At 50.4% G+C, this 12,082-nt stretch overlaps 1 protein-coding gene across 3 annotated transcripts in view; it reads right to left on the bottom strand.

Moving 5' to 3' along the window:
* Positions 1-12,082, bottom strand: part of LOC144948689 (uncharacterized) — a 91,755-nt gene that overhangs the window by 42,014 nt on the left and 37,659 nt on the right. For 2 of the 3 annotated variants that reach the window (XM_078878342.1, XM_078878343.1), the window contains exons 3-5: positions 9,516-9,919; positions 4,203-7,836; positions 3,233-3,280 (exon numbers count right to left, since the gene is read on the bottom strand). In XM_078878342.1, the coding sequence (XP_078734468.1) occupies positions 3,233-3,280; positions 4,203-7,836; positions 9,516-9,919 (4,086 nt within the window). The remainder of the gene's footprint in view (positions 1-3,232; positions 3,281-4,202; positions 7,837-9,515; positions 9,920-12,082) is intronic. The other variant, XM_078878344.1, reaches the window with a different exon arrangement.

Here is a 12,082-nt window from a genome sequence, read left to right as displayed (position 1 = left end):
GCCTCCACTAGAGGGAGCTATAGAGAGTTCCTGGGAGCCAGGGTGGCGAGATGTTAACTACCTCAACTAGTATGCAGGAGGTCGTGCGGTCGATCCCGACCCTGAAGCCTGGATATTTGGAGTTTGCATCTCTCTCTCGCCGTGGTCATGTCGATTTTTCTCTGGGTCCACCGGTTTTCCCCTCCAGATTTAGAATCGACATGCGTTTAGAGTATTTGGCTGCTATAAATTTCCACACAATATGCAACTTTGTTGAGTTATCATTTGTGATAGCCAGGTCACTCTGAAAAAATCTACACAGCTCAGTGGGCCTTATCTGGTAAAATAAAGAGTTCAGTGTTATTGTTTAGTGTTGCCCAGACGTCTGGAAGAAGTGGAGCTACCCACATTCTACCCCACCACACATAACCTGCCGCACCTCCGATTAGCACGGTTGGCTACGTAGAGTGCAAAAGAAGTTCAACATACATATACGCAACCTGACGATCAACTGGACAGTCTGTGGGTGTACCCATTTCAAGCTGTTTGGCGGACAGAGGCGGCAAAGTTTTTTTAAAAGAATCTCTCCTTTATTGTTTTAACAGCCTGTGCAGGACGATTGAACTTTGCAGACCTCTGGGTTGTGGGTGGAGTATGGCAACAATGACGCCATGTTAGCAGCAATAATACTGTACTGCAGTTGGTCGTCCGGAGAGGGTTTGGAATCAGTAAACCCCTTTAACAATGACACAATGGTACTGTAGAGCAGGGTCTAAACAAGTTAACCCATGGGTATATGGTGCTGTATATGGTGCTGATATAATCGGAAGGTCATTATGTGTTTGTCGAAAGGATCTACATTTCTCGACCTCATCCGCCACATTTACAGTGCATTGCACAAAGCTTAACTATTCTCAAAACTTACTTTAGTTTTGTATCTTACACCAACAGTTCATGGTCCCTACAAGAGTGCTCTTTTCCAACACCACCTTATAAACCGGCAGTATATGTTTTACACGTGTGCTGATGAGCCCCAGAAGGGTAAAGCTGGTCCGAAGTTCACTTATATAAACCAACGTCCATTGTTAACATCAGCCTGTGAGGCCAATAGGCTGATTGGACTAAAACACATTCAACTTTTTATGTGGAGATACAGAACTGATGGTGAAAGTGTAGTTTTTAAGCACACATCACAGTATTCTCTCGTTATTCGCGTGGGATACATTCTGGAGATGCTTGCGAATAGAAAATTTCGCGGGTGATACTGGCCGACGAAAACCAAACTTTTATTTCAAGAGTTTATCTACCATCACTTTACGCCCCCTCATCACTCCATCTCATTTGCTTTTCTTTCTCTCTCTCTCAATGCAGTCGTGCAGAGTTCCAGATGCGATTTTTGGATAGCCAAAATCGCGGATAGCAAGTTCGTGCATAACGAGGGAATTACTGCAATTACATGTTCAGCTCATTATTTTCAGGTATTTCACATACGGGTCTGGTAGTGATTTTCTATACGCTTATATTTCTATGAATAATTATAATAGCTTTTAAAGGCAGGTACAGTAAATAATGATTGAGACCAATCCTGGACAGTTAATTCCTTAACTGATTCGTATGCATGTTGTGGAGATGTTCTCACCAATTATATTCCAAACGTGTGATTGTAGTCACGTCACGAAGGTACATAAACATGTCGGAAATACAACGTGCTTTATTTACTTCTGAAAGGGTCACTGAGCCACAAAGACGATTCTGTCAGGAGGGCTCCTGCATTGGAGATGTTTGACAAATCTGTTCAATATAGGAGGGTCTGGCATGTGGGAGGAATCATGAGTTTGTAACAAACACCCACACAATATGAGGGGATAAATAACAACAAAAACTCCGAAAAATTTCGTCAAAACCAGTGTGGCATTTAAAGGAAAAAATATTTAAGAGGCGACGTTACGGGCATTAATGACTCTTCTGCATAGCAGATAGCAAAGGACGTGCTATGAAAAAGGACCATTTCCAAAAATCATTGCCTATGATATGTTTTCCTTCTCATGCAGCGTTGTTTAAAAATGCATCGAGTTTTTGTTTGTTTGTTATTTGTGCTTATGCATCACTGCCAACGCAGCATCACAAAAATAATTCCATTGCGAGGGGCGTAACACTCAAAGCGACACACAAATAGATTCAGTTACCCATTGCTATGGTAGCCCCCCTCGCAGCCCAAGCCCATAGCACCTGGGATTCCCAGGCAGTCTCATATCTAAGTACTCACCACACATGAGCCTGCTCTGCAAACAAGATCGACTATTTCCAAAGATCGGCAATATGTTACGTTTTACTCCAGTGACATCACATAGCAAGTATGGAATTGTTGGTGCATCAGGCCCTCTATCACCCAACATGAGGCAGTGCCAGCCCTTCGTTTCTCTCGAGATAATGATTTGCTGCATGCTCACCACACACATGTTGAATTTCTTCCGCACCGTACGTAGCCAACCGTGCAAATCGGAGGTGCGATTAGCTACATTATTACAAGAACGTTTGGCCATTTTCAGAGGGAGGGGGGGCACTTTCGCCGATAAGTCATCATCAGTGTGCAATGAAAACGTTGGTGTAGTCACCTGGTAGGTAGCCGGACTGAGACCATCAAACTCACGAGAACCCGGTTCGATCACAAGTGAAGGAATTAGAACACGGGATCTCAGCATGACTGGCCCTGCTTTTCGACACGGGCATCAAGCCCTTGATCCTCCCAGCCACCTCTATTATTAAAACGTTAATTGGCCACAAATTGTAGTCTTCTCGAATCTCTTGTCATTTTCCCACCACCTCATCTTTCAAGACGAAGTCACAAATCACAGGGTTCAGCGACTGTGCTCGGCTGTAAGAGGTTATTTACGGTAATTGATTTAATTAATACATGTTGGTATTCCTGGACCACGCTGAACTGTTCTCACGGGGTTTTTTGTTGACAAGCAGCAAATCGCCATCTACAAACTATAGTGGTGAGTTGGGATAAGTGATTCATTCTTGCATCTATCCAAATGAGAGTCCTGATTATCATTAATCGCTCGTACCCACGGGGGTATCTCCGGATACTCCATTTTCCTCCCACGTGCCAAATGTTTAAATGTTAATGGCTAAGCGATCCCATGCAGGACCCTCCTTGCAATTATAGTCTTGAGACTCAATGAGGATTTTCTTCGGCAAACGACAACGGCAGTAACGTTGCAGCGTACAAGCGACGCTCCATTCTTACCTTGCCTGGCCTTGGGTTCACGTGTCTTTCTCCTTCCATTGCCGGATCCTGCACGAGAGATCACAAATGCCCAAATTGCTACAGAGCTGCATCATCATCATCATTATTAGCCATGATCAATACACTGCTGGATGAAGGCCCCCCCAAGCGGCTGCCGCTCCTCACAATCCAACTTTGCAAAAAAATCCATACAGCAACCCAAGCAGAGCATGCTGCAGCCTATTGTGTTTTTAAATAGGATGCAATGAAATACAATCGAGGAGTCAGGCAACGGCAGTAAATTACAGTTCCTCTGCGACATTTGTTTGTAGGTCACGTACGCGTCTCAGAGCAAAAAAAGGAAAAAGAATCACACGAACAAACTTTTGTCTTGCCAGTAGCTGCAGCGTTCACAAGGAGACTCTACGTGAAAAGCATAACACATCATGTGTTCGCTCACACGAATAACTCATTGTCATTAACCGATGTGTGTTTCGATCGCCTCAATTTTGCAGGTGATTTTGTACATCGAAGAACGCAAAAGTAATCGAACGTGCTAATTGTACGACTGTTATTACTGTGGATATTTTTGGTTTGTTACGATGCACTGCTGATTTGGTGACAATCGTTTGCCATTGCTTCAAACAGCAACGCGCGATGCACAAGAGGCTGACACACACACAAAAAACAATTGCCCATGCCGACATTGTTTCACTTCGACATTCACAGTTTCGTACATCTAAAAATACAACAGCAATCAAACGTGTCAATTGGTAAATACAAAGCACACAAATGGTAAAAACAAATCTATATCTGTGTATTCTCAATAAACATACTTGACACTGACAACTGTTAAAAAAAACGAAACGGCAATGCAAACAAAAGCTCAGGAATCCTCACTCAACCTTTGCGCTGCGACCGCGCGCATGCAGTTAAAGGTGCAGCTCTGCAGGTGCACGGTGGGATTTTAAACAAGGAAGGACAAACTCACTTGGGGAGCTCCGTTGGTGGGGCCCTGCGGGAACATGCCGGGCTGCGGTTGGTCGGGGAAGCTGCCGAACGCCAGCAGTTGCTCGGGACCCGGCAAGGCTTCTTGCAGGAGGTCGCTGCCCCCGGATCCTTTGCGCCCGAGAGCGGCTGCGGAGGTCATATCCCTCAAGGGAGACGCAAGCTCCAGGGCAGCCCCGTGTGAGCCCGGCTGCTGCTGCCTGCTCCCTTCGAAACTCTGGACAGCAGCCGAAGCGTAGCCGCTCAGCGGTGGCGGCAGCGCAGGCACGCCGCCACCGTCGTTGCCGGCTGTACCAATGTCTCCGAGCTGAGAAAGCGCAGACGCGCCAGGGGCAAACGCACCTCTGGGAGATGTCACCCTCGTCGCATCCGCTCCCTCGTGCGCCGCCCTGGCGCCGGGAAGTCTCGGGCTTGGCCAGACGTCCGCGGGTTCCGACGTTTGCACCGGGCTGCGCGGTTCCAGGCCGCCGGCGTCGAAGCCTTTCAGCGAGAGCGAGGACTGCTTGTAGAAGTTTGAGAATTTGTTGTGGGGCGACGGGCCCGGGGCGCCACTTTCACCTTTGCCCTCGCCGTCCTCATTGAGCTGCCCCGCTTTGTCCTTGCCGAAACCGTTGTGCAGGCTCTGGTGACCCACCATGGACTTCAAGCTGCGGTTTTTGATCTGCTCCTTCAAGAAGTTCATCGTCTTCGTCTTTTGGAAGTCGACCGAAGGCAGCTCGGACTTGGTGCCGCTCTTCAAGGACCAAAGGTTCACATTTTGCTGGTCGTCCGGCGGCTGCGGACGCTCGCTCGTCCTTCCCCCACCCCCGTCCTCCTCGGCGACTCTGGAAGCGCCTTTACTTTCGCCGAATCCGCTCGCCAGCGGCGACAACTTTGGGCTCCTGCTCGCGAGGGCTACGTCCCCCGGGGGGAAATACTTCTGCCTTCTGGCGGCCCCTGCCGACTCTTCGTCACCCCCCTCCTCCTCCAAGTCCTCCTCCTTAATGGGCGATAGCAGAGAAAACTGCTCAAATGCCGGGTTTTGTCGGGAGGGCCGCCCCCCGTTGTCCGCTGCGTCTGGCGCTGCCGTCCCGTCCTGGAACATGTTCTCGATCACCTCCACCTCGGCGCACATCTCCATCGGCGAAGGCCTCGGCAGGTAACACTGAAAACCTGTCGGCTCGATCGAGACGGTGGCGTCGTCCGCGCTCTGTGGTACCGTGAGCGCCCCATCGGCTGTAGTTTCACCGGCGCCTCCTCCATCAGGTGACGCGCGGCTACTTGCACTGACCTCGACGTGTTCCGCAGTGCCTACGTTGATGACAGGCTGCTGTTGCTGCTGTTGCTGCGGTTGCTGCGGTTGCTGCTGTTGCTGCGGTTGCTGCTGTTGCTGCGGTTGCTGCGGTGGCTGCTGCTGAAGTTGCTGCTGCTGTTGTTGCTGTAGTCCATCAGTGATATTTTCGAACTGCGTTCCAGGTTTTGTGAAGGTCGAGCTCTCTGCGCTGCCCATATCCGAGGGCTGCAATGGCTGCGGTGCTTTTTCCTCCACTCCCGACGAAGGATTTCCTAGCGATGCACTCGCAGCTTGCTTGGCATCCATGGGAGCTGCCTCAACATGCTGTCGTGAAGGTTCTCCTTGGACTTTAGCGTGAGTTCCGCTTCTGCTGCTGCTGGTATCTGAGAGCAGAGGCATGCTCGGTGCTGCAGGCTCACCAGTCTGTGTGGCTTGTTTGGGAATGTCTACTTTGACTGAATTAATATCCTGTGATGGTTCAGCAGCAGCGCTGGCTTTCAAGAGGCTTTGTGTTTGCTCGACTGTCGCGACCTTGTTAATATCCAGGATGCTCGAGATGACTTCTGTACCAGAACCGGTTTTACTGCAAAGGTCCTTTACAATTATTACGTCCATTTTTGCTTCCTTCTCGGCAGCCGCTGCACAGACTTCGCCTGCTGCTACTGCTGCCGCCGCTTCAGGTATCTCCCCGTCTCTTAATTGATTCGCTGCCGACGACCGATCAACATTTTTGCTTGCGTTAACAGGCACGCCCAAACGCGGCGTGTCCGAACCTGAGACGGTGGTGGTGGTGGTGGTGGCGGCGGCATACGAGACACCCTCCTCAACCGTTCGGGGTTTCTTCACCGAACTCTCAGACCCTGGAGGCACGGCGGAGCTCTCGCCCACGCGCTCGCGATCCGGTGCTGGCAGCTCCGCTTGATTATCCTGCTCGCGCGAGACGCCCGCAACATTCCCTTCGCTCTCGGGCGCCGCGGGATCAGGCGCCGGGTCCTCTCCCCCATTCTTTGCGCCACCCTGAATGGGCAGGGAGGCGCCCATGTCATCGCCACGACCGGTGAGCTGACGGCCGCCGCTGGCTGGAGTTTGCGTTGCCCCCTCCGTAGCGTCTGACTCTGCCACACCGGGCGCTGCTTTCTGATCGGCGCATTCCTCTGGCATGTTGCACGCTTTCTCATGCGTGGAATTCAGCCCGCCCTCGGATTTGGTCTCCGAATCACCGGAGAGGACTTTGTCCTGTTTCGAAATGGGTTTGGCTTCCGCGGGCTTTGACGTCGGCATTTTTCTAGAGATAACCGGGCTTCGTTGACTCGCCTCCTCGGTGGCTTTTGGCGACGCCCTGGAGTTAATGTCACTGCCCGTGAATGGGTTAGACCTACGGTCCCGCACGTTTATTCTCGCCTTGCCCACACCACTCGCGGCGTCAGAATCTTTCTCTTTCGGACTCGACGGAGGCGAGCTGCCCTTTGACGAAGTCACCTGAGATGTCCGATTGCCCTGAACCACCACCGTCTTCTTGGTCTTGGTGTGCTGCGAAATCTGCGTTTTCACGGACTGAGAATTCTCATTGTCAAAAATCGTCGACAAGCCGGAGCCCACTTTGTCCTTGGGTGTCACGATCTCCTCGATTGTCACGATTTCCGTTTCCTCAATCACCACCTCCTTGGGATGATTCCCTTGTCCCTGGCCGTCGGCCGCCTGCCCCGCAGTCCCTTGCTCGGATGCGGCCAGCGTTACCTTGGCCTTGAGAGAGCGGACGGCCTCTCCGTCCTCCTTGCCATTTACCCTGGGCAGCCTCCCCGGGGTCTTCCTCAGCACCTTGCTCCTCTCTGCTCCGTTCGCACTCCTCGCGGCGTCCGACTGGGACGCCTCCTCCGAGTTGTTCGCCTCGCTGGCCGAAGCAGACTCCGCCCCACTGTCGTCGAAAAACTTTGAGTTGGGCCGAGGCCTCTTCTTCAGCTTCGCGGCGCCCTGGTACGTGGCGTACGACACCGAACCGCCCCGGGGGCCCGTTTCTGGCCCTTCCATTGGAGCGTCCTTCATCCTCGACGCTGCGCCGGGTGCTCGGGGTTCACCACCCACATCCTCGACACCCTCCATGGGCTCCTCTCCTCCTCGCGCACGGCTCGGGCCCATGCCTGTCGTCGCAGCCTGCCGACCCGTTTCCGTAGATTTTAAAGGAGAGGGTCGGTCTTTCTGAGGCCTGACCAGCCTGATCGTCTTCTCCGTCTTCTCCGTCTTGTGTTCCTCCTCCGTGTCATTTCGCGCTTGCTTCGCGGCCTCGGTGGATGCGGCCGACCTGGCCACCTTGGCAGGTGGATTGAAGAGGTTTACGGTGGGTTTCCTGCAAATGAAATAAAATCGGTCACCAATGATACAGCCACTTTCACATATTTAGCCAGGATCGCATTCATTCCCAAGACTAATTTTTAAGGGGGTGCTGCTTTGTCAAGTTTGGCCAATTGATGTTTGCATATAATTTGTGTGTGCCAATGGACACTACAGTTACAATCCAAAGTATAACAGAGCAGACTACTCCCAAAAATAATACTTTGCAGTCTTTTGTTAATCGACTGCTGGACGAAGGCTTCCCCGCGTAGTGTAATGAGTGTTCTTTGGTCATACTTCACCACACTGGTCGGTACGAATTGATGGAAGCAAGTGCCCAGGACTAGTTCGAATATCACGCCACCGATGTTTGCAAGTGGCCAGGTATTGACTTCAGATCACTGGATTCAGAGCACAGTGGGTTAACCACCATTCCTCTCGATGAGTAAGAGTGACGTTTAGGTAATAGGAAAATGATGAACTCTTTAAGTACATCGTTATAATCTGCCAAGCAGTTCAAAGGGTGAGAATTCCCCCCGTAAGACTATTTTGGAGATAGAGTAGCTTCGGGAAACATGCGTTTGGAGACGCAGTCACGTGTCGTTGTGTAAGAATACAAAAGAAAAACTCCAAGACAATTATTAGTGAAAGCAACAACAAAGAAAGTCAACACATTCGTCCACAACGCCGTTTGCTTTAAAAGAATAAATATATAATAGGTGGACGTTTTGGGGCATCGGCCTTTCATCATGGAACACGTTTGTTGTGAAGATGGGCCACTGTCCGAAATGTCACCGAAATTATTTCAGCACGAATGTGTTGAGTTGTATTGTTGTTGTTAATTGTGCATCACTGCCAACGCAGCAGCAGCAGCAGCAACATCACCAAATAATGTGTTAAATTGGTCGGTGACACATGCTTTTGTTATACATCGATGTGCCCACAATCGTAATGAGAGCTGCAGAGGTAATCATTCAGACACGCCGGTTTCGGTACGCACAGAGTCACAAAGAGACACAACGCATCCCATTGAAAACCTTCAATTATCGAGTTCGGATTTCAAGTTGAGATGAACAATAACTGCACACACACATAATAATCATAAATTATTAGTGGAATATTAGTTAAACATGATAAAAAATAAGCTGTTTCAAAAGTCTGGAACTGTGGCATGAAATTATAAGAAAACTTTCCACTCCAATGAGAATGGAGCAGTGCTCATTTACCGTTTACAGCACCCCGCCAGTGACAAAAATTCCACATCCCCATGGTAGGAATGCGCGCAAAGTGGCACGGATTAACTCGCAAACATATTGCGAGCCATCCACCGACAACTTTGACGTTAACATTGTGATTGGATCAGTGAATGGGGAAGTGCCGAGGTGGCGCCAGCGCCAACTTTTGAAACAGCCGCCCACGGATTCGCGAATCAGACAAGAATGCGCATTCACCGATTTTCAAATGCGCAGCAGACAGCAGAAAACAATATCGATTCCACCAAAACATTGCAGGATGTTGCAATTGTTGGTTTAATGAGAATCTGTTAACACCAATCAACTGCCCTTTCCACAGAGATGGGCCCTCAATTAGTGAGACTCAAACAGGGTTAATGAGAAAATTAGCACAACAGGATCCAGTAACGTAAGACCGGTTTCCCCTCGCACAGTACGTACGTCGTGTGCATTGCTTGCTTACAAGTATACGGTTCTCTGACTGATAAAAGCCTCCTCGTCTTCGCCGTGTGAAAGCTGTGCCTCGTCTGACCTCGTGCTGCCCCTTCCGGCCTTGTCTATGAAGGCCGACGAGCGAAACTGTCCGAAGGTTTTCTCCGGACCGCTCCGTGGGCTCTGCGGGCTTTGTGGGCTCTGCGGGCTCCGCGGCCCTCGGGGATCCTGGGGGCTCCTGGGAGCCCGGGCCGCGGTCGAGGGTTTCCGCCGTGTCCCCCCGTCGCTGTCGTTACCGCTGCCACCGCCGCCACCGCCCCCACCGCCGCCGGCAGTGGCAGTGGCATTTGAAGACAGTTGCGGGGACGGAGAGGTGTCCATGTCGTCGCCGGAGCCTCGCGCCGCTTCTCCGACCTGCAGCGAGCTCCTGTACAGCTGCACCACAGACAGACGACATGCACGCACGGGGATAGACAGACGCGTATGCACAGGGACAGACAACATGCACGCACAAGGACAGACAATGGGCACACACGGGGATAGAAAAACGTGCACTCACGAGGACAGACGACATGCACGGACAAGGACAGACAATGGGCACGCACAAGGAGAGACAATGGGCACGCACAGGGACAGACAATGGGCACACACGGGGACAAACAAGCGCACAAAACGTGGAGTGACGCACATGTGTGGACAATAAGCATGGACAGATACAAAGACAAAGATCCCCCGTATAACCTTTAACAGACTGTTGGGTAAAGCACCTTTGTCTCCCTAGTGGCAATGCTTACACGCTTCACTAGGTACTCATTTGAGGCCGAGTCGACCTAGGGAAGGCCCAGGACCGGTTCGGATAATCGTCACCGGTGTTGACCGTGAGCGGGAATCGATCTCGGATCGCCGAGTTTGTAGCGCAGCGCGCTAACCGCTGCGCTCCCGTTCCCCACATGGACAGACACACGTATAGAGAGATACACGCATGGGCAGATATACACGTGGACCGCCACACTTGGTGCCTACAAGCACACGTGGACAGGCAGATGCACCCACTGGCATATGTGAGGTACACCGGGCAGGTGTCAAAAACGTAACGTCGTCACGCACGAGCTCCCTGCACGAATGCAGCGGCTTGAATAAGGGGTCCGTGGATCACGCGGCGACGTGTCTACTGTGTGAATGATACACCTGCCTTGCGGTGCAATGGGGAGGTGCAGTATGGCAAGCAGGTTAAAGGAAAGGCCTCCACTCCCCCGAGAATGTTAAAATTACAAAGACCCCCTGTAATAGTGTAAACAGGCTGTCGGGGAAAGTGCCATTGGAGAGCATTCGTGGAGGCTGGGCACAGCCGCATTTGTCTTCCCAACGCTGTCAGATTGTACTAGGTATGCATCTAAGGCTGAGCTGACCTAGGAGAGGCCCAGGACAGGTGCATATGTTCGCCGCTGCTCATGTTGGCCGTAAGCGGTATTTGGTACGCGGATTGCCCGGACCGTAGCGCTGCGTGCCAACCACGACGCATCGCTCCCCCATATTTTTTACAAACGCACACTGACATGCACATATATATGTACGTACATTAAGACGTTATTAGCTGTTGGAACCTAAAATGCTTAGAGCCAGAGGCAAGGAGACAGACAGGAGTGGCAGATGACATTAAACAAAGATTGGATGTTTACTCCTGCACCACAGTACCTGTTCTCATCATTGCTAACTGCGCACTTACTTGCCAATGTGTTAAGCAAAAACAAACTCCTTCTGTTCTGATTCCGCCGTTGGGGTCACGTCATGGGACGAAGTGTCCACGCGCAACCCTTGCACATAGCCAATGTCGGGCAATGGCCCGCAGAAGGCGATATCACAGAACAACTTTTGAAATGGCTTTTTATCGACGTCCTATGCTCACTCGGGAGAAACTGCATTGTTTCCGCTTGTCCTGTTCATTACATGGCAGTCAAAGTAAAAAAGAGTGATTGTAATTCTTAGAGATAAAATATTTTTTCCAACTTAAGCAAAAAAAAAGTTTAAATATGATATTTATTTTCCACAGGCATTTGACGACAAGGCCGAGACCAATAATCGCCTTGCTGCACTCGAGAATATGATTTAATCACAAGCGGCTGTAATTAAAACCTAGAACAAAACCCCAAGATAACAGCAGCAGTACAAAGCTCAGTGCTTGCACCCCAAAGCCACCCAGCCACCTTTCGACACTTGCGATTATCTTCATTGAAATAATAAAAGTAATACTTTTATTTTTTATTGTTATTTGTTTTTCGTTCATTCATGCTACGTAGCCAACCGCACTTCCGTTTAGCGCGACTGGCTGCGTGCAGTGTGACAGAAGTTCAACGTACGCACAACGAAACATCGTATTCATGAAAGGCCGGGAAATTAAGAACGTCTGAAAAGATGGTGAAATAAACCCAACCTTTAATGCCTTCTAAAAACCAATAAACTACGCAAACAGCATCAGCAATTCAGCAGCAGTTGCATCACAGCGAGCGGGAAAGGGAAACGCGGAGTGTTTGTTTCATTCTGCGGGCATAGTTGAGTTTTATGAATGATGGTTTTGTAATGGCCAATGAAGAGCAACTG

This window comes from Lampetra fluviatilis, chromosome 50, assembly GCF_964198595.1.
Source record: "Lampetra fluviatilis chromosome 50, kcLamFluv1.1, whole genome shotgun sequence".
In the NCBI taxonomy this organism is placed as follows: Eukaryota; Metazoa; Chordata; class Hyperoartia; order Petromyzontiformes; family Petromyzontidae; genus Lampetra; species Lampetra fluviatilis.
Note: the sequence above shows the minus strand (reverse complement) of the source record. Positions and strands in the feature narration are given on the sequence as shown.